Below are 23,596 nucleotides of genomic sequence, written 5' to 3' on the forward strand. Positions count from 1 at the left end.
AGTGGAAAGAGCCTACTCGCAGTTACTCTGTCTATACCCCTCACAATTTTGTAAACTTCTATCAAATCTCCCCTCATTCTTCTACGCTCCAAGGAATAAAGTCTTAACCTGTTTAATCTTTCCCTGTAACTCAACTCCTTAAGACCCAGCAACATCCTAGTAAATCTTCTCTGCACTCTCTCAATCTTACTGATATCCTTCCTGTAGTTAGGTGACCAGAACTGCACACAATACTCCAAAGTTGGCCTCACCAATGTCTTATACAACCTCACCATAACATCCCAATTCTTATACTCAATACTTTGATTTATGAAGGCCAGTATGCCAAAAGCTTTCTTTACAACCTTGTCTACCTGTGACGCCACTTTCAGGGAATTATGTATCTGAACTCCCAGATCCCTTTGTTCCTCTGCACTCCTCAGTGCCCTACCATTTACTGTGTATGTCCTACCCTGGTTTGACCTTCCAAAATGTAACACCTCACACTTTTCCGCATTAAATTCCATCTGCCATTTTCTGGCCCATTTTTCCAGTTGGTCCAGATCTCTCTGCAAACTTTGAAAGCCTTCCTCGCTGTCCACAACGCCTCCAATCTTAGTGTCATCAGCAAACTTACTGATCCAATTCGCCACATTATCATCCAAATCATTGATATAGACAACAAACAACAATGGTCCCAGCACAGATCCCTGAGGCACACCACTAGTCACAGATATATGTCAACTCTTCTTTCCTTCAAAAGAGGAATTCAGTTTGTGAAGAGATTAGAGAATCTGGGATTGTTCCCCTTAAGAACAGAGAAGGTGAGGGGAAGATTTAATAGATGTCCAAAATCTTGAACGGTTTCATGAAAGGTCAGTAGAGAGAATATGTTTACACTGGCAGGAGGGTTGCCAACCTGAGGACATTGATTTAAGATAATGGCCAAAAAAGTTGGGTGGTGTGAAGGAGAATATTTTTCTTTATTCAGCGAGTTGACATGATGGGATGCTTTGTCTGAAAAGCTGATGAAATCAAATTCAATAGTAAGTTTTAAAAGAGGATTGTATAAATGCAGAAAGAAATGCAGAGCTATAGTGAAAGAGAAGGGGTATGGAATTAGACAGCTCTTTCAAAGAGGCAGTACAGGCACAATGGGCCAAATGGACTGCATCTTTGACTTTATAACTCTATGGGCCGTAACTTCCGAGCTCCCCAGCTTCAGATTTGGGAGGGTACCTCAAAGATGTGCTGGGGAATCCCTCTGGGAAGTTCCCAGGTAAAGGTTTGCATGGCAATTGCCCAGAAGTGCACACTTCCTCTGGACAATTGCGCTGTGCTGGGAACCATCCGAAAATGTGGTTCAAATCGCAAATTTTGGATGTTCCACTAGGGTTATACCAATAGCTACCCAGAAAAAGTTAGAAGAATTAAAACCTCTTTTCATTTCTAGGTAACTATTGTAAAGACCCAGGCTGACCCCTACGGGACTGCCCCCTCACCCCAACTCCCACACCCCTGACCTCCGACACCCCCGCCCCCAACCACCTCACCACATGACCTCCGACCCCCCACCCCCTGCCCTTTAACCCCCCCAACTCCACCGACCTCTGACTCCCCACCACCCCCAACCTCCGACCCCCCAATCCCCAATGTCCGATCCCCTCACCCCACCCCGACCACTGACCCCCCTACCCCCCCAACCTTCCTAGCCCCTCCCCTGACCCTCCAACAAACCCCCACCCTCTGATCCCCCCACCTCCCCCCCTCCCAATCCTATCCCTTCCCTTAAGCACTTACCTTCTCCCTGGCCTGCCAATTTCCCTGGCCTTTTAAACATACCCGCTTTACAGCCACTAGTGCTGTAAAAAGAAGGGGGGAGGGCGGCACGGCCCTCCTCGAGTCCGCTGGAGCTGCACTTCGCTGTGGGGCTGTCGAGGAGCCTTTCGATGCAGGCCCCAGGCAGCTCCGGCAAACGGGCAGGTAAGCCGGTATTTGTTTTTTCTAATTCCCGTGGGCCATCTCTCTCCGACGCTCGTTGGAAGTTATGGCCCTATAATTACATACCTGCAACTATTGTTTTACTGTCAGCTGATCACCGATTGTAAATTTGGGAAGGTAGGTGATCCAATCACCCAGCAGAAGGACAATAGGTGCTGGGCTGTAACTTCCAAGGGAGTGGCAGTTAAGTTGGATTGCCACCCTGCTCGAAAGTACTTACCTGGAAATCCAGGCGACCCGATCTCTCCCGACCTCCCAACTCAGGCCGGCGAGATCTGTGTCGTGCAACCCACTCCCAGGGTCTACCACTGAGGGCAGCTCAGTCACAGGTAAATAAAGCCATGCCAGCTCCTTTTATGGCACGAGCTGCTGTATGCCAGGCACTCTTAAAAGTCTTTGCCAAGCCAGGGAGAGGGAAAGCAGGTAGGATTTGAGGGGTTAGATTGGGTTAGGTTGGGTAAGGTCGGGAAGGGGGGGGGGGGAGCTGGGGAAGAGGGGCCTGGGGAAGAGGGAGAGAGGGCCGAAAGGAGCAGTGGGGAGGCAGTTGGGCCTTGGGGTTGTGGGGGGTGGGGGGTGGGGGGGTGCTGGTCAGGAGTTGGGCCTTGGGGAAAGTGTGTCTGTGGGGTTGGGGAGTTCCCGTGGTGGGGGCGGTGGAGGAACAGGAAGAGTCCTGTGGGGGTGGGGGTACCATGGAGGGGGCAGTAGTTGGGGGGTTAGAGCCTGGCAGCAGTCCCATGTAGGGAAGAATCCCATGGGAGTTGGGAGTTCAGGTGGGGGAGGGTGGGAGAGTCCCATGGGGGAGGTGCAAGGGGAGTCCCCCCAGGGTTCAGTGGGTGGTGGGAGTCCCTGGGGGGGCCCATGTAATAGTTACCCAGAAGCTAGAAGTGGTTTAACTCTTCTAACATTTTCTGGGTAACTATTGATGTAAGAGACAGTCGGAACCATTTAAATCGCATTTTCGGATGGTCCCCAGTGCAGGGCGAATGGCCATCAGAGGTTTGAACTCCCGGGCGATTGCCATGCAATCCTTACCTGGGAATTTCTGGGGCAGGTGGGGGGGTGCAGGGGTACCCCAGTGCATCATTGGGGTACCCCTGCCCCAGTTACATTGCCCTGGAGCTTGGAAGTTACGGCTCATGTCTCTGGGCTCAAGCCCTCCAGGCAAATACATCAAACCATTCATCAATTGCTTGTGTTTGAGTAACCTGGCAGCACCTTAATGAAGACGTATACACTGTGTTTGTTTCTTTTAACAGTTCCTCATCCTTGTGGGACCACCGCTCAACACCGAGTCCAAAGGTCAGCTGTCGACAGTGATCCTGTGCCAACCAACAGCACTGCACCAACTAGCAGCAACGTAACAAATGATACCAATGCCCAATCTAGCAACCCTGGAAACATCTTAACTGATACCAGTGGAAATATTGAGAGGATCCTGGATGGACAAGATTGTCCCTTGGGAGAGTGTCCGTGGCAGGTACACACACCTGGAATACTATGTACAGTTTTGGTCTCCTTATTTCGAAAAGGGGTATAATTGTGTTAGAAGTGGTTCAGAGAAGGTTCACTCGACTCATTACTGGGATGAGGGGGTTATCTTATGAAGAAAGGTTGAACATGCTGGACCTGTATCCATTGGAGTTTAGAAGAACGAGAGGTGATCTTATTGAAACATATAAGATCCTGAAGGGATTCAATAGGGTGGATGCAGGAGGATGTTTCCACTTCTGGGAGAGACTAGAATCAGGGCACACAGTTTAAAAGTAAGAGGTCTATCATTTAAGATGCAGATGAGGAGAAATTTTTCTCTCATTAGACTTTGGAACTCTCTTCCCCAGGAAGCAGTGGAGGTGGCATCACTGAATTTATTCAAGGCAGAGTTAGACGGATTTCTGATAGACAAGGGAGTCAAGGGTTATGGGAGGCAGACGGCAAAGTGGAGTTGAGACCATAACCAGATCAGCCAATGATTTTATTGAATGGCAGAGCGGGCTCAAAGGGCTGAATGGCCTCCTCCTGATCCTAAATCTTGGGTTCCTATGTTCATTTAAAAACTTGAGATTAATAGAAATTAATGTTGCGCAAGTTTTGTATTTAACTACCATTTCACCCACATACTGAACTGTACTCCAGCACAGAAACCTGCCTCTCCAGTCTGGGCCAGTCTTAGTTTTACATCAGATCCCAGTCTAATCTCATACTGCCACTCGCCCCATATCCTCTAATATCCCATCCAGGCTAATCCAACTCTGCCATATCTTTTAATATACCATCCAGCCTAATCCCACTCCACTGACACCCTCTAATAATGTACCATCCAGTCTAATCCCACTCCCCCCACACCCTTCAATATCTTACCCAGTCTAATCCCACTCCCCCATAACCTTCAACATTTCACCCAGTCTAATCCCATTTCTTCCATACCATATAACGTTCCACCCAGCTAATTCCACTTCCCACACCCTTTATTACGCCACAATTTCTAAACCCAATCTCCCGCTCACTTCCCATAGCATCTAATAATAACCCGCCCAATTGAAACCCACTCTCCCACTAGCTCCACATATCCTTTAATATTCCTTCCTTTTCAAGAACCAATTAATTTGCTTTTAAAAGAATGAACAGGCTCTCCCTCAATGATAGATTGTGACAGCTAAATGTTTCATTCTACCTTTTCCTCTTTGTGAGGATATTATTTCTATGGGCCCCTGTCAGTTTTTGCCTCATCATCTTAAACTTGCTACCTTTGAAAACTTCTCAACCTGCTCAAGGCAAGACCCAAATTTCCACAAACATCTCAATGACTGCAGTCCCTCATCTGAGATTATATCCCAGTAAATCTATGCTATACCTTTATTCCCATTGATTGTATATCCTTCCTCTTATATGATCAGAATTGTACAAAATGTCCAAATGCAGCCTAGCTAAGGCATGCATAATTTCCACATCATCCCTCTGTATTTATATTCTGAACCTTTAGATACAAAGCCATGAATTCCATCTTCTGTTAATATGACATTAACCACTTGCACTGTTGTTAATGATCTGTGTATCTACTATTCTGACCTATACTTGTCTGCTTATCCCATAAGACATAGGAGCAGAAATTAGGCCATTCGGCCCATCGAGTCTGCTCCGCCATTCAATCATGGCTGATAAGTTTCTCAACCCCATTCTCCCGCCTTCTCCCCGTAACCTTTGATCCCCTTACCAATCAAGAACCTATCTATCTCGGTCTTAAATACACTCAATGATCTGGCATCCACAGCCTTCTGTGGCAATAAAGTCCCATAGATTCACCACTCTCTGGCTAAAGAAGTTTCTCCTTATCTCTGTTCTAAAAGGTCTTCCCTTTACTCTGAGGCTGTGCCCTCAGGTCCTAGTCTCTCCTACTAGTGGAGACATCTTCCCCACTTCCACTCTATCCAGGCCTTTCAGTATTCTGTAAGTTTCAATCAGATCCCCCCTCATCCTTCTAAACTCCATCGAGTATAAACCCAGAGTCCTCAAACGTTCCTCATATGTTAAGCCCTTCATTCCTGGGATCGTTCTCGTGAACCTCCTCTGGACCCTCTCCAGGGCCAGAACATCATTCCTGAGATACAGGGCCCAAAATTGCTCACAATATTTTAAATGTGGTCTGACCAGATGCCAATCTATATGAAAGTTAAAATTCTCTATTAAAACCAGTCTGCCTTTACTACATGCTTGTCTAATCTCAGCATGTGTGCATTCTGTCAATTCACAACTGCTACCAAGGGCCTATACACTATACAGCAATTTTCTACCCATAAAGTCTCCACTCTTGTTTACCTCTCATTATATTCTCTCGTATCATGGAAATCATTTCATCCTTAATCGCTAAATCTACTCCTTGCTTCTGTCATTTTCCCTCTTTTTCCTCTAGACTTTACAACCTGGTATATTTAGTTGCCAGTCTTACGGCCATGTCTCGGCAATGGTTACCGTGTCGCACTCTCCAGGTTGAACTTGTGCCTGTAATCCATTCAACTTGTTCCTTATATTTCAAGTGTTTGCATAAAGAAAACTTATTAGGGCCATGCACCCTAATCTGTTCTTCAGCTCTAATGCTTTACTCTCGTGTTTCTTATTTCTCTCTCCTGGTTTAATTACTTTGTATCTTTTAGTTTCCCATTTAACTGTAGTGTTTAAAGCACAATTTCTGACTGTTATTATTCTCTCTTGCTTTTCATTTGTTTTAGAACTATTTTCAATATTACATTTTCCACCTGAGGTCTATCACCAACACCACCATCCCACTCCCGAAACCCCATTTCATAATAAAATTTATCTAAGAATAAACTTATTTTAATTGAACTTATCTCATCATTCAATGTCATGTCTACCTGTTCAATCTCCCGTTAAATATCAAAGTGAAGTAATTATTTAATATTTCTGCCATCTCTCTGTTGTATTATCTGTCTATTCCTTAATGGCCCTATTCCCATCACAGCCTTACCTCCCAGTAGTTTTCTGCCTGTAAATAACATCACTGAGGATCAGCTGGTGTTCTTGTCCACAAGCAATGCCACCAGGTGCAGCTATTTTTATATCCATGAGCAATGCCATCTGAGGTAGGCTAATTTCTAACTGTGAACAATGCCACAGGGGGTTGGCTAGTTTTTTGTATGAGCATTCTTATTGGGTTCAGCTAGTTTTTTGTCCCTAAGCAATGCCAGTGGTGATCGTAGTTAGTTTGAGGTGAGCCCAATTGCAGGGATCAATATTTGTGAAGGAGAGTGAATTTCAAACTAATGAGGTTTGTATGGAGGTCTTATGGTCCAGTGGGCAGTGACTTTGCCTCTGAGTCAGAAACTCTGGGTTTGAGTCCCATTCCAGGACTTGATGGCCATGGAAAGTGTGTTCATAATGAGGCCAAACAGGTTGATTATCAACCGGTAAAGCTTTCCAATACACCTATGGCAGGTGGTAAGAATGGGAGAGTCTCCTGGTCAGTCATGCTTGATGTGGAGTGGCACCTCTCAAGTTATTGCCTCTGGTGACAGGCGAGTAACCTGTTCCAGAAAGAACTACCTATGGGAAAAGACAAATGGGTGTACTTTGACTGTATTTTGTGTCAATAAATGCAGGAAAGCCTCTAAGTCTAAGCAAGATTAGGCTGTGGGCCTTAATTGTTCCTAAGTTGCCTGTGCCCAGTTTACTGAAGCTTTTTTTTGTGTGTTCAATGTGACTATTGATTATCTTGATGCCATGTGTGAATTGTCCAACAGGTTCTTCTAATCGATGAGACTGGCAAAGGGTTTTGCGGAGGCACAATTCTAAGTGAGACTTTAGTGGTGACTGCAGCCCATTGTCTGAACCAGACAGCAACCATCACTGCTGTTGTTGGTAAGGGATCTGCTCTTTCTTAACTAGACTCTTTGATGAATAATGAATTCCGTTTAAAATAAGACCAATTTCACCAGGAAACAGTACAGTGACTCTCTATTTATCTATATTATCCATATTTCCCTCTGGGTACAGTAGTCTAGTGGTTCTGTTAACTAGGCAAATGACCCAGAGATCTGGACTAATAATCTAGATGATCATCAGTGTAAATCCCAGCATGGCAGTTTGAGAATCTGAATTTAGAGAACGGGAACAGTATGAAGCAGACTGAGAGCAGTGGGAAGCAGATGGGATCAGTGTGAAGCAGACCAGGATCAGCGTAAAGCAGACATGGAACAGTTTGAAGCAGACAGGAGGAGTGTGAAGCAGACCGGGAGCAGTGTGAATCAGACGGGAGCAGTGTGAAGCAGACCGGGAGCAGTGTGATGTAGACTGGGAGCAGACTGAAGTTGACCAAGAGCAGTGTGAAGCAGACCGGGAGCAGTGTGAAGCAGACCGGGAGCAGTGTGAATCAGACGGGAGCAGTGTGAAGCAGACAGGGAGCAGTGTGAAGCAGACCGGGAGCAGTGTGATGCAGACTGGGAGCAGTTTGATGCACACCGGGAGCAGACTGAAGTTGACCAAGAGCAGTGTGAAGCAGGCTGGGAGCAGTGTGATGCAGACTGGGAGCAGTTTGAAGCAGACAAGGAGAAGTTTAAAGCAGTGTGAAGTAGGTCAGGAGCATACTGGGCTGTAATCCATGAGTCTGAGCTGAACAAGAGGAGAAAAAAAGGAAAAAGAATCGCAAAGTGACATCACAGATCAAGGAGAAACCTGGGGTGAGTGCAACGGTAAGATTTTAATTTAAATTAGTCAACTGTAAAGTAAGACTTGATTGATTAGTCTAAAAACTAAAGCCAATTAGATAATGCCATATAATGAAAATCAGTGCTCAGGTGAAGAATCAGATCAAGGCGATAAAGTTACAATAGAATTATAGGGGCCGGGATTTTCCATGCCCGCCAGCATCAGGCGTGTTCGGTGGCATGAACGGACAATATGGTGCAATCAGTTTCACGATGGCGTGAAACCAGTTTGCGATCGCCCGCTCTGCCCACCAATGGCGGGCCATGTTCTCCGCCATCGGATGTCGGAAACCTCATTATAATACATCAGCATATCATTATTAGGTCTGCCCATTGAATCATCCGCCCATGTCAGCGGGAAAACATGCCGGTGTAGAACATGTCTTGACAACTGTGACGTGCAGAAGTTGGGACTTACCCGCCAGATCTTTGCTCCCATCGTGGACATCCAAGGAGCAGAGGATGCTGGAGCCGGACACCAGCGGCACACTGGAGGAATGTCCATGGCATGCTGGGTGGATTCTCATGGACATGGCTCTGCTGCGAAGCAGCTCACGGAAGTTGGAAAGTCAACGTTGAGGCTCATAATGGGTGATGGTTGAGGGGGTGGGAGAGAAAGGGCTAGGGTCAGCTGGGAGAGGAAGAGGTGTCGGGGGAGTTGAGGTTGGGAGGGTGGGGAATGAAGGTGTCAGGATGAGGTGAAGTTGGGGGGTGCAGATGAAGGTGTCAGGATGCGGGGAGGTGTGGGGAGAATGAAGGTGTCAGGATGGGGTGAAGTTGGCAGGGGTGAGGGAGAACGGGGAGGAGGGGGTAAAAATGGAGATGACTGTAGCTCAGGAGGTGGGTGTAAGGGGGGTGGAAGGTGTATGGGAAGAGATGAGAGGGTGTGTGGGGGTGGAAAGGGTACAGAAAGGGGAGGGAGTAAGGCTGGAGGAAGAAGTAAGAGTGGAGGAAGGAGTCGGGAAGGGGTAGGAGTAAGGCTGAAGGAAGCAGTGAGGCTGGAGGAAGAGGTAAGGCTAGAGGAAAGAGTCAGGAAGGGGAGGGACTAAGTGAGGGGGGTGGAGTTGAGGGGGTGGATGCAGGGGTTCTGGGGGGAAAAGGGGTTGTTGTGACACAGCAGTTGGTAAAGGCTAAGTTATTTAAAAACCCAGAGGGAAACTTTAAACAACTGTCATAACCTATATTTTCAATTGGTATATTTGAGCTGCAGCTCTGAATTCAGAAATGAAACCACCAAGCCTCCAGAGGATTTTTATATAAATGAAATTAAACATCTACTAATTTAACAAGAAATTAAACACATACACATCTCTACAAATTACTACCATAATAACTTTTAAACAAATCCCCAAATTAATCACAAGGTAATCTTCGTCATGGCAACAATAACCCATAGACTTTAAACAGACACCAGGCAAAGCACATTTTATCTTATGAATTCAAAATGAGGTTCCTTTCAATTTGGTTCCTTCGCACAGTTGTAGGCTTACAGGTGGCTTAAATCTTACAAACCTCTGAATTCCACACACACAAAACTCTTTTCTCAACAGTGAGGTTGAGTGTTGTGGGCTATCGGAAGATATAGATGGGATGGTCAAATGGGCAGATAAGTGGCAGATGGAATTTAACCCTGAAAAGTGTGAGCTGATACACTTTGGAAGGAGTAACTTGACAAGCAAGTATTCAATGAACGGCATGACACTAGGAAGTTCTGAGGAACAAAGGGACCTTGGCGTGTGTGTCCATAGATCTCCGAAGACAGAGGGGCATGTTAATGGGGTGGTGAAAAAGGCATATGGGACACTTGCCTTTATCAATCGAAGCATAGGTTGCAAAACTAGAGAGGTCATGTTGGAGTTGTATAGAACCTTGGTGAGGCGACAGCTGGAGTACTGTGTGCAGTTCTGGTCACCATATTATAGGAAGGATGTGATTGCACTGGAGGGGGTGCAGAGGAGATTCACCAGGATGTTGCCTGGGATGAAACATTTAAGTTCTGAAGAGAGGTTGGATAGATTTGGGTTGTTTTCGCTGGAGCAGAAAAGACTGAGGGGTGACCTGATCGAGGTGTACAAGATTATGATGGGCATGGACAGGGTGGATAGGGAGCAGCTGTACCCCTTTGTTGAAGGGTCAGTCACGAGGGGACATAAGTTCAAGGTGAAGGGCAGGAGGTTTAGGGGGGATGTGAGGAAAAACCTTTTTACCCAGAGGGTGGTGACGGCCTGGAATGCGCTGCCTGGGAGGGTGGTGGAGGCGAGTTGCCTCACATCCTTTAAAAAGTACCTGAATGAGCACTTGGCACATCATAACATTCAAGGCTATGGGCCAAGTGCTGGTAAATGGGATTAGGTAGATAGGTCAGGCGTTTCTCACGTGTCAGTGCAGGCTCGATGGGCCAAATGGCCTCTTCTGTACCGCATGCTTCTGTGATTCTGTAGATACCTAGCCTTCCCTTTGAATGCAAGTTCTCATTGTATCACCAGACCCTTTGAACTTCACCCCTTCGAACAATAAAACCTCTTTCATAGTACCAATTTTATTAGTAATATCAACGTATTGCTTGGTGTCTCCTAGCTAGGTGCAAGATTTCATCCCCCAGTCTTTGAATGGTTTATTCAACAAAATGCAAATTGGACATGGTAAGGTGGCTCCAAGAGATGTGAAAGTCAAGGCTATTGTAGATTTCCCAGTGCCTACAACAAAATGAGAAGTTTTGAGATTTCTGGGCATGAGTGGATTTTACCGGAAATGTGTACCAAATTCTAGTAGTGTGGTTGCTCCACTGACTGAACTATTAAAAAAGAACAAGAAGTTTCAATGGACACTGGAGTGTCAGAAGTCATTTGATAGTTTGAAAACTGTATTAACTACAACACCAGTGTTGGTAGTACCTAATTATGCCAAGCAATTCAAGTTTGCCATTGAAGCAAGCGATATAGGCATTGGGGCTGTACTGTTACAAGAAGATGACACTGAAATTGAAAAACCAATAGAGTATTTTTCATGGAAGCTGAATGTACAACAGAGAGGATATTCAACAATCGAGAAAGAGACCTTGGGTTTGGTGTTAGCTTTGCAGCATTTCATCTCAAACAAATACCTGGGCACTGAACTGCAGTGATTTCTGTTGATACCAAGGACTTGTGTATATATATATTTATGTTAGTGCATGTATCTGATAGTGTGATAGGTTATTAAAAAATGAAGCCATCTTTTAGAATTATGAAGGTTAATTTTTCAATAGGGAGGGGGATGTCATGAAAATATTAATGTATATAATGTTATTGGACTTGTAGTAGGGTCTGTGTCTGTGAGTATGAGTGTGTGTGTATTAAGTGGAATAGAGCCAGCTAGTCTGGGTGCTTTGATGTATAGTAGTTTTGAGATGCACTGGGAAATCCACAGTAGCCTTGATTTTCGCAACTCTCAGAGCCAGCTTACCATGTCCAATGGTATGGCCTAGATACGTAACTTTCACTTTTGCAAATTCACTTTTAGCCAAGTTCATCACCAAATTAGCTTCTTGTAATCGATAAAATAATCCCTCCAGATGCTGTAAATGCTCCTCCCAAGTAGGACTGAAAACTATTATAACATCAATATAAACAGCACAATTGCTTAGACCTGCAATTACTTTGTTTGTCAGTCTTTGAAATGTCGCAGGTACATTCTTCATACCAAATGGCATGACTGATATAGTCCACTTGGCATGACAAAAGTGGGTATCTCCTTTGCTCTTTCCGACAACGGTACCTGCCAACATCCTTTAAGCAAGTCAATCTTTGTGATAAATTTCGATTGTCCCACTTTCTCAATGCAATCCTCCAACTGTGGTATAGGATATGAATCCACTTTTGTCACCGCACTCAACTTTCGATAGTCCACACACAGTCTGTGTGTTCCATCCAGTTTTGATACCAGTACAATAGGCGAACTCCAGTTACTGCAACAAGTCTCAAAGATCTCATTTTGAAGCATGAAATCAATTTCTCTTTGTGCTTGTGATAACTTTTCCAGACTTAATCCACAAGGATGTTGCCTTATTGAAGATGAAACCTGTACAGAGTCATAATGTATAGCTAAATCTGTCTTTCCCAATTTATTCCCACAAATAGGTTTGTGTTACTGCAATAGCTTTTCCAAATCACTTTGACACTTGCTTAAAAGATAACTCAATATTTCATTTAAATTTTCAAGCACCCCCTCATTATCCAATTTGATTAGAGGAAAATCAATTTCAGAGTCCTGCACTTCTATTTCTTTCTCATCATCCACCATCACTAATACCTCTTTTTGTTCCTCTTCCCTGTTAAAGTACTTTTTAAGTATAATTAAAAGATACACCCTCTGCTTCTTTCTTCTATCTGGAGTATTTATTAAATAATTCACTGCACTCAATTTCTTTTCAACCCTGTACGGCCCAGTAAATCCTGCATTTAATGAATCACCTAGTACTGGTAACAAAACTAGTATTTTCTCTCCAGAAACAAAACTGCGAGTTTTAGTTTTCTTATTTGCCTTCATTTTCACCACTTGCTGTGATATCTTTAAATGCTCCCTAGCCGACTCATATGTTCTGTTCAATCTTTCCCTGAAATTTGATGTGTAATCCAAGAGAATAGTTTCTGAATTTTGACCCACCAATTTCTCATGAATCAATTTCAGTGGTCCTCTTACCTCATGGCCATAAACTAGTTCAAAAGGGCTAAAACCAGTTGATGCATTAGGAGTGTCTCTAATACCAATTAACAAAAATTGAATTCCCGCATCCCAATCCTGTGGATAATCTTGACAGTACGCTCTCATCATAGTTTTTAAAGTTTGACACCATCTTTCCAAAGATCCTTGTGGCTCCAGATGATAAGCTTTGACTTAAACTTTTTATCCCCAAACTGTTCATTACTTCCTTAAACAGCTGTAATGTGAAATTTGACCCCTGATCTAATTGTATTTCTTTAGGTAAACCGTAACTTCTAAAAAATTTAATTAACTCCTCCAGAACCTTGTTGGTTGTAATATTTCTTAAAGGTATCGCTTCAGGAAACCTGGTAGACACATCCATATTGTCAGTAAGTACTGATTTCCACTTTTAGTCTTAGGGAGGGGTCCTACACAATCAAACATAACCCTAGTAAAAAGGTTCTTCAATTGCTGGTATTGGGATTAAAAGTGCCGGTTTAATCACTGCTTGTGGTTTCCCTGTTACTTGACATGTATGACAGGTTCTACAGAATTTGACTACATCCCTATGCAATCCTGGCCAAAAAAATACCTCTTTGTATCTTTTCCTGTGTTTCCTAATTCCTAAATGTCCCCCCATTGTAATTTCATGAGCAATCCTCAGAATCTCATCTCTATACCCTAATGGGATGCAACTCATTCCAGCTTTCATTTGCTAAGACATGGCCCGGCCTCCATTTTCTCATTAAGATATCTCCCTTAAGGTAATAACATATTGGAATATATTTTGCTTCTGTTTTTGAATAAACTTCCTGACATAACTGCTTTAATTGCAAACCATTTTTCTGTAACTGCACTAACCTCCTTGAGTTAAACACTTCAGCTGAATTGTCCTTTTGTCTTTCCTCTTGAACAATGTTATCAAACACAGTGCCAGCTAATTGTATTTCGACACCTTCTTCTTGCCTTTGAGCTGCCTGCCCTTCTTGTTTTTCTTGTTTCAACCTGTGTGGCTGTGATTTCATTACCACACAATTTGGAAACAACCCAGGATGCTCCCCCTGTAAAACCTCTGTTAAAAACACGTCTATTGGCTGCTCAACTACTATAGGCATCACCCACATTTGTGATCCAGCTATATCATTACCCAGAATAAATTGAACCCCTGCTAGGGGTAAATTTTCCACCACTCCAACTATAACTTCACCTGCCTTCCATTTACTCTTTAAATTTGCCTTCCACAACGGAATAGATTTAGTATCTCCATGAACCCCACCATCTCCTGCAATAGTCCCTCTGAACAACAAATATCACTATCCCATAACATTAAAGATTGACTAACTGCTGTATCTCTTAAAATTTTAACATCTTTACCTATTCCACCCTGTACACATGGAAAGACTTTCCTTTCATACACCAAATCTTTAAACATTTCTGCAACCTGCTCCTCACAATTCTCTTGAGTAAACTGTGAGCACATTCCCACTTCTTTACCTTTCACTGATTCTCCCTGTTTCACCTGTACACAAACCATTGGTTTCTCCTGTGTTGGAACCTCAGAACCCACAGTACTTTTACTTCAAGAACTTTTCTGTGCCCCAATAATTCCAACAGATTTTCCCAGTAATTTCCAACACACTGACTTTGTGTGCCCCACTTTAATACAATGAAAGCACCTCAATTTTTGAATGTCACTCCTACCCTCAGCACTTCCCTTTTTATTCTGAGAGAAAAAATCCTAGGAATTCCAAGCCACTCTTTCTCTTCCCTGACTGCCCACCTTCCGTTCACCTTCCCACTTTCTATCCTTTTCCGATTTGAAAGGATGTCAATAAAAAGGTTTAGCTCTATGAACTAACTCATAATCATCAGCTATCTCTGCTGCTTGGCTTGCAGTTTGAAACCTCTGTTCTTCCACATGAGTTCTCACTGCTGATTGGAATTGAGTCTTTAAATTCTTCCAAAAGGATTACTTCCCTAAGAGCTGCATATGTTGTCCCTATTTTTAACACCCGTATCCACCAGCCAAAATTATTTTAATTTACTCTCTTGAGCTCAGTATAAGTTTGTCCAGGCTGTTTTCTCATATTCCTAAATTTCTGCCTGTATGCTTCAGGAACCAACTCATATGCACCCAAAATAGCCTTTTTCACTACATCATAATTCACCAATACCTCTTCAGACAGCAAAGCATATACCTCATGTGCTCTACCCAGCAACTTAGACTATTATAATAACATCCAGTACTCTTCTGGCCATTTCATCTGTTTAGCCAACTTCTCAAATGAAATAAAGAATACTTCAACATCATTTTCCTCAAACTTTGGAAGAGCTTGTACAAATCTAAACATCTCCCCACTGGGTTTTAGGTTAATGATACTTTCATCATTAGAACTCTCCTCAGAATCTGAGATCTCGTTTTTAGCTTCCAGTCATTTAAGCAGGTATTCTCTTTCTCTTTCTCCTGAAATTCTAGTTCCAGCTTCCTTCCTTTCTCCTGCCTTTCTGCTTGCACCCTTTTAAATACCATTCCTCCTTCCTTTGCTTCTAATTCAAGTTTTTTCAGTTCCTTTGCTTGTTCAAATTCAAGCTTCTTCATTTCAAACTTAAGTCGCACTACCTCCAGCTGTGACACACTAGTGTCAGATATCACTTCCAACTGTAGATGCTGTGCTATACTTTTAATTATATCTGATTTCCTAGCTCCCACAGGTAACCCTAATTGTAATTTATCCGCCAACTCTGTTAACTTACTCTTGGTTATTTTTCGTAACCCAGAGTTATACCTTCTACACCCAGACAAGTCTTACCAATTGCCAAAACAAATTGCCAAAACCAATTGAGCCCCCAATTATTATGACACAGCAGTTGGTAAAGGCTAAGTTATTTAAAATCCCAGAAAAAATTTTAAACAACTGTCATAACCTATATTTTCAATTGGTATGTTTGAGATGCAGCTCTGAATTCAGAAATGAAACCACCAAGCCTCCAGAGGATTTTTATATACATTAAATTAAACATTTATTAATTTAACAAGGAATTAAACACATTCACATGTCTACAAATTACTACCATAATAACTTTCAAACAAATCCCCAAATTAATCACTCCTCAGTAAATCTTCACCAAGGCAATGATAACCGATAGATTTTAAATAGACACCAGGCAAAGCATGTTTTATCTTACGAATTCAAAATGGTGTTCCTTTCAATTTGGTTCCTTCGCACAGTTGTAGGCTTACAGGAGACTTAAATCTCACATGCCTCTGATCCACACACACAAAAATCTTTTCTAGCTGTCCCTTTGAATGCAAATTCTCATTGTATCATAGGCCCTTTGAACTCCATCTCTTCTAACAATAAAACCCCTTTCATAGTACCAATTTTATTAGTAACATAAACATATTCCTCAGTGTCTCCTAGCTAGGTGCAAGATTTCACCCCCAGTCTTTGTCTGGTTTATTCAACAAAATACAAATGTAACCTCTACCTTACTGTTTAACATCTCAAAACTACAATACATCAAAGCACTCAGACTAGCTGGCTTTAATCCAATTAAGACACACACACTCACACCCACAGGCACAGACCCTACTATAAGTCCAATAACATTATATACATTAATATCTTCATGACAGGGTGCGAATGGGGGAAGGGGTTCCGGGGTGAAGGGGTGCGGAGTGGGGGGATGTGCAGGTGAATGTGCATGGGAGAGGTCAGATAGGTCCACCTCCTGAGGAGCAAACTGAGGATGTGCGTGGTATGGAGGAAGGGTGAGAATAACTGAGGGTGAAGTGAGGCTGTAGGGTAGGAGGTTGAGGGTTTGAAGGCAGTGATAAAAGAGATGGCGAGGTGGTTGGTGGAGACCCGGAGGCAGACACAGACCCTGGGGGTGGGAAGGAGGAGTTCGGGGAGGTGAATGTGGATGGGGTGGGATTTTCGGGAAGGAAGGGAATGTGCACGTTCACAATGACATCCCTGAGGGAAAAAGGTTGTGGCTGGTAGGTCACGGAGGGGAGGTGGAAGGTAATGCCAGCGGGGTCAACACTGATGGGAGAAAAGAAATGGGTAACTGGGGGAGGGCAAAGAATGGGGGAGCGAAAATAAAACTGAATGAGCACCATGCTGTCCAAATCAAAAGTGAAACAAGAGTTGTGGTGGGCAGATCAGGTGCTGCATGGAAGTGTGATCAGTGGGTGGGCAGAGATGAAGGTCAGCTCAGATGGGCAACTGAAAGCGAACCCCAGCATGCAGCATTCAAAATGCTCAGGACATTGAGATGACTGTGAAATGTGAAGGGTCCATGTCCAGGGGTGGGGGGCTTGCACGAGTCTCTGAAAGGCTCTGCCACACACACACTTCTCCCTCCAGAATCACTCATGTGCCGGCTGCTCCCTCTGCTGTGACGGGTCTTCCCAGCTGCTTATTTCCAGCTCTTCACTGGAGGAGGAATCCTCTTGGCTGCAGGTGAGGATGTGGATGGAGCTGAGGGACTGACTGGCTGAGGGTGTTGGTCCCTTGGCAGAGCTCCCTGTGAACCAAAGTAGAGATAATTAGTGCATGGCAGCAGAGTGAAAAGCAGGAGAGAGAGCGCTCACAGTTGCGTTGAGAGAGGGATGATGTGGTGCAGGATCTTCAGGTGGCTGTTCGCCACCAACCTCACCGTCACCACAGGCAGGGTCCACATCCTCACCAGTCAGCACGATGGCACACTCCTCCAAGTGAGTGAGGGGCCTAATGTGGGCCACTTCACCCCCAGTCTGGGACCTCTCCCTGCTGATGTGAGCCAGCTTCTTCTGCATGAAAACAGATGGAGAGAGTGTGAGCAGGACACATGGCACTGTGTGGAATGTTTGTGTGGTGAGTGGAGCCATGGACAGGAATGAGGATGTGAACTCAAGAGGATATGAGCCTGATGGAGCTGTGAGGATGCGTGTGAGAGTTAGTGGTGTTGTCCCTTAAGGTGTGAGATCCCTGTGGATGTGTGATGTGTTTGTGAGTGTGTGAGTTGAGAGTGATGAAAGGAGTGAATTATCCTGAATGAGATCATTCATCCTGTAGTGGCACTGGGTGGCTGTCCTCTTTTGCAGGGCATTGGCACTGACCACCGCTGCCACTGCCTCCCAAGCCTGGATGGTAACGCTGCTGCCCCCATCCTGCGGCCAGAGCAGGGGTAGAGGACATCGTGTTGGGCCTCCATGGTGTCCAAAAGGCGTTCCAATGACACGTGGCTAAACCTGGGCGGGGCGGGGGGGGGGTGCTGCAGTCTTTTTGCCTTTCGTGGACATCTTCCCTGCAGCAGTCATGGCCTGGAAGCACTGAGATGTGTGCACACGGCTGCACTTTAAATATGGCGCCCGGCATGATGAAGCGGGGAGGTGATGGTGGGCAGGGGAATGAGAGCCCATCCACCATGAAAACAACATGTTTCCCAGAAACGCATAAAAAATGTGGCGAGTTTGGGACAATACGGCGTGAAAACCCACCATCGTGGCCGGTGGGTAAAACGTTGCTTTTCCCGCCCGCTACTGCACTGAGTGCAAATCTGGGGCGATTCCGCCCAGGGGATAGTAAAACTAAAGAAATCTGAACTTTTCAGCAAATTAAAATCCAAAGGTTTTTAGATAATGAGAGTTAAGTAGACATATTTCAGTCAACCTCCCTATAAAATAAAGTGGCCTCAGCACAAGGGAAGCAGCTGATTACTGAGTAGTTGGTGAGTCTTTATTTATTTCACTAGTAAGTTTATTAATCTAATAAATAGAAGCATAGCAGGGCAGCTCGGACCATGGATTGCACATCCAGTTCCATGTGGGAACTACCGCACACTTCTCGTGCCCTGGACAACCACATGTGCAGGCAGTGTCATTAGCTGGAGGTGTTCCAGCTCCTGTTTTCAGAGCTTGAGCAGCAGCTGGCATCCCTGCAGCACACCTGTGCAGCTGAGAGCTTTGTGGAGAGCACGTTTATAGATGTTGTCACTCTGCAGCCTAAGGGCATGGAAGAAGAGAGGGAATGGGCGCCCAACAGGCAGACAAGAACAGCCAGGCGGGTAGTGCAGAAGCCCCCTGAATTCTATTCAATCTCCAACCAGTATTTCGATCTAAATACTGTTGAGAGTGATAATTCCCTTCGGATGTGTAGCCAGAACAAGTCCACGGCACCAAGCTGTATGGGGCATTTGGAGCAAGATTAAAAAGGCAATAGTGATAGGGGATTCAATAGTTAGGGGAACAGACAGGTGTTTCTGAGGCTGCAGACATGAATCCAGGATGCTATGGTGCCAGGGCCAATGATGTCACTGAGCGGCTGCAGAGCACTCTGAGAGGCGAGGGTAAGCAGCCAGTGATTGTGGTCCATATCGGTACCAATAACAAGGAAGGATAAGGTCATGCAGGCCATGTTTAGGAAGCTAGGGAAGAAAGTAGCAAGCTGGGCAGCAATAGAAAAGATAGTAATCTCTAGATTACTCCCAGTATCACGCATGAGTATAGAAGTAAGAGGATAAGTCAGATGAATGTGTGGTTGAAGAGATGGTGCAGGAGGGAGGGTTTTAGGTTCCTAGCATAGTGGTACCACTTCTAGGGGAGATGGGACCTATAGAGGCTGGGTAGGTTGCAACAGAACAAAGCCGGGACGGGACCAATGTCCTTGCAGGACAATTTTTGAGTGCTATTTAGGAGGGTTTAAACTAACTTGCTAGGAGTGTGGAATCCAGGAGGTGTTATTCAAGAGGAATGTCAGGTGCACAGCGAATTGGAAAAGACTGATAACACCAGAGTAGGAAATACTAAGGTATTGCGGGGGGTGGTCAGAGTATCAGGTAATAAGGTCTAAATTAGGTTTGTTGTGAATGTGCAGAGTGTGGTAATTAAGGTTGGTGAACCGCAGATGCAGATATACGAAGATGCGAATTAGGAGCAGAAGTAGGCACTCAGCCCCTTGAGCCTACTCTCTCATTCAATAAGATCATAGCTGCTCTGTTTGTGTTTGTAATTCCACAATCCCATCTACCCCCGATAACCTTTGATTCCCTTGCCTAACTCAGAGAAAAAAACTGTCCTCATCTCTGTCCTAAAAGGGCGACCCCTAATTTAAAACAGTGCCCCCTAGTTCTGGACTCACCTACAAGAGGAAACATCCTTTCCACGTCCAGCTTGTCAAGACCATTCAGGATCTTGTATACTTCAATCAAATCACCCCTCACTCTTCTAAACTCCAGTGGAAACAAGCCCAGCCTGTCCAACCTTTCCTCATCAGACAACCCGCTCATTCCAGGTATCAATCTAGTAAACCTCCTTTGAACCACCTCCAATGCATTTACTTCCTCCCTTAATAAGGAGCCAAAACTGCACACAATAGTCGAGATGTGGTCGCAACAATACCCTGTACAACTGAAACATAGCATCCTTACTTTTATATTCAATCCCTCTCATAAAAAAGGATAGCTTTCCATTGGCCTTCTTAATTACTTGCTGTACCTGCATACTAACTTTTTGTGACTCATGTACTAGAACACCTAGATCCCTCTGCGCCTCAGAATTCTGCAGTCATTCTCCATTTAAGTAATTCTCTGCTTTTTCATTCTTCCTGCCAAAATGAACAACTTCACATTTTCTCACATTAAACTCCATCTGCCAGATTTTTGCCCATTCACTCAACCTATTTATATACATCTACATCCCCCTTATGTGCTCTTCACAACATACTTTCCTACCTATCTTTGTGTCATATGCAAATTTAGCTACCATGTCTTTGCTCCCCTCAGCTAAGTCATTAACATAAATTGTAAAAATTTGAGGCCCCAGCACAGACCCCTGCAGGATTCTACTTATCACATCTGCCCATCAGAAAAAGACCCATTTATGCATACTCTCTGCTTTCTGCCAGCCAGCCAGTCTCCTATACATGCTAATGTGTTACCCCTACACCAGGAGTTTTATTTTCCACAAAAACCTTTGACATGGCACCTTATCAAATACCTTCAAGTACAGTATGCCTGTAGGCTTCCCTTTATCCATAGCACATGTTACTCCTTCAAAGGGTTCCAATAAATTGGTTAAACCTGACTTCCCTTTCACAAAATCATGCTGACTCTTCTTCGCCTTTCTCTAAGTGCCCAGCTATAACCTCCTTAAAGATCAATTCTAACACCTTCCCCACAACAGACGTCAAGCTAACTGGCCTATAGTTTCCTGTTTTCTGCCTCCCCCCCTTCTTGAATAGAGGGGTTATATTTGTTACTTTCCAGTCTGATGGAACCTGACCAGAATCTAGGGAATTTTGGAAAATTAACATCAATGCATCGACTACCTCATTACCCACCTCTTTTAAAGACCGTAGGATGAAGTCCATCCGGACCCGGAGACTTGTCAGCCCATTGCTCAGTACCACTTCCCTAGTGATTGTAATTTCAACAACTTCATCTCACCCTTCCACCTCCTGCTTTACAGCTATTATTGGAATGTTTTTTGTATTTTCTATAGTGAAGACAGAAGCAAATTATTTGTTCATTTCATCCGCCACGGCTGGTGGGCAGGCGAAAAGACCAAGCAGCCTTTGCATTTTTTTCCAAACCTCATCCACGGGCTGGTGAAGTTTGCAAAAGCTAACAAAAATAAAATAAAAACTTTAAACAACTGTCATAACCTATATTTTCAAGTGTTCCATACCACACTCAAATTCATTTTTGAGATGGTGCATTCTAATGGGCTCCCTTTTCTCAACGTGCTGGTTGAGAAATCTGCTCATCCACTTCTGTCCACCACAAGCCTACTTTCACCAATCAATAGAAATAGAACGCACAAAGCTATCATGCGGGACAATGGCTATCCTGTTCTGATCATTGTTCGCTGTATATCATGCAAACTTGCATATGGGTCAAAGGATGTCATCTTCAGACATGAAAAGTGCCAAGTCTACCTCAACTTACCTTGTAAAGGCAAAGTATCACAAAAATTTGAACAACAGGTTAAGCAAGCCATTTCCCACTGCTATTATGCAGTGGCTACACAAGTGGTATTTTCCACTAACAGGGTGTTGCTGTCACAGGAATTGAACAACATTGTGCGTGAATTTCAATGCTGGTGTGATGCCAGGTACATAGGACTTAAGTCTCAGTGATTGGCTGATTGAATCAAACAGCATGTTCCTTCTGCTGTCACAATCGGCAGAGTACAGACCATACTCAACCAGACCACGCTCGCAAAACCCAAAACAAAATATCTACTGTTAGATGTGATTCCATGATTATGTGTACTAAAACCTACACTAACAACCAATTTAAGATAATCAGCTGAGCTCATGACGTAGCTTATTTACGCTTACTACAAGTGACATACATTCATACACAGAGACCAGTTCTCTGCAAACAAAAGGAATATGTTCAAGCCTTGCACCTTGAATTACACTGGAACTTGGGAAGCCTATAGCTGCCCATTGTTTTCTCCATGGCAAACCCTTGGCCAATCTGAGTTGACTTGCCAATCAATCAGTATCCTTTTCTTCTGTAGTATAAATGGTTGTGATTGTTTGAAATTTGGTATTCTTGCATTTGTCCTGATAAGTACAAGGTTAATAATTTCTGCACCATGCTTCTCTTTTCACAATATTCAAGCTTCTGAATAGTAAATGATGGGGACCAAAGGCAACAGTCTTCCAAACAAATGGAGGGAAATTCTGCTCACCAATGTTGGACAAATAGCATGACAGAGTAATAGCGGTGTGCAGGTCAAGAGAGGTGGTGGTGAGATAGAGCTGGGTATCATCAGTGTACGTGTAGAATCCAATGTGCTTTTGTATGACAATGATGGGCAGCATTTGGATGAGATATAGGATGAGGCTAAGGATAGATCTTTGGGGGAACACCAGAGGTAACAGCGTGGGAGTGGGAAAAGAAGAAATTTCAGCTAATTCCCTAGCTTTGACTGGATAGATAGGAATGGATGAGTGGAGTCCCAGCCAACAGGAAAATGAAAGAGGAATGTGAGAGGAGGATGATGTAGTCAACCATGCCAAAACCTGCAGACAGATTAAGAAAGATAAGGAGGGATAGTTTCCCTTTGTTAAGGACACATAGGATATCACTGGTGACTTTAATGAGCGCTGTGAAATAGTGCTGTGAAAACAGAGATAATGTGATGGAAGGGAACCAAAAATGGAGTTACGTGGTAGATGGGCACAGGTTTAGAAGGTGACAGTGCATTCCAGAGGTTTTGAGAGGAAAGAGAGACTGGAGATGGGAATGCAGTTTGCAAGGATAATAAAGAAAACGGTAGGCTTTTGACGAAGAGTGCATCAGAACTGAAGCGGTGGGAAAGAAGGACTAAGGATGTGGATCCTACAATCACGTTTCAGAATTTAGTTGTAATAACTTTCAGAGTACACAAAGTGGCAATAAATAGCTAAAAATCCCGGTCAGTTGTAGTTTGTCATGAACTGTTGGCTACACATGGGAGCATTAAACTGCTGAATACACAGTAATAAATGGTAATAAACTGTAATAAACTGCTGAATACACAGTAATAAATGGTAATAAACTGTAATATACTGCTGAGTAGACAAGCCAGTAAAAAACTATTAAATTAATGAGTACAAAATTTGTGCACTGATCTTCTAACGTAAATGGTGAAGTTGTTGCAATTATTTATCCAACTTGACCTGGAGATGACACAGAGTTCTGAGAGTCATACCCCAGAGGGAGCTTGTGCTATTGTTCAC

At 44.0% G+C, this 23,596-nt stretch overlaps 1 protein-coding gene across 2 annotated transcripts in view; it reads left to right on the forward strand.

The window, feature by feature from the left end:
* The window catches only part of LOC144691455 (coagulation factor X-like), a 69,228-nt gene that overhangs the window by 43,011 nt on the left and 2,621 nt on the right, over window positions 1-23,596 (forward strand). For both annotated transcript variants that reach the window (XM_078559557.1, XM_078559556.1), the window contains 2 exons: window positions 3,237-3,457; window positions 7,233-7,350. In XM_078559557.1, coding sequence (XP_078415683.1) covers window positions 3,237-3,457; window positions 7,233-7,350 — 339 coding nt within the window. The remainder of the gene's footprint in view (window positions 1-3,236; window positions 3,458-7,232; window positions 7,351-23,596) is intronic.

Source organism: Cetorhinus maximus, chromosome 16 (genome assembly GCF_964194155.1).
Source record: "Cetorhinus maximus chromosome 16, sCetMax3.hap1.1, whole genome shotgun sequence".
NCBI classification, from domain to species: Eukaryota; Metazoa; Chordata; class Chondrichthyes; order Lamniformes; family Cetorhinidae; genus Cetorhinus; species Cetorhinus maximus.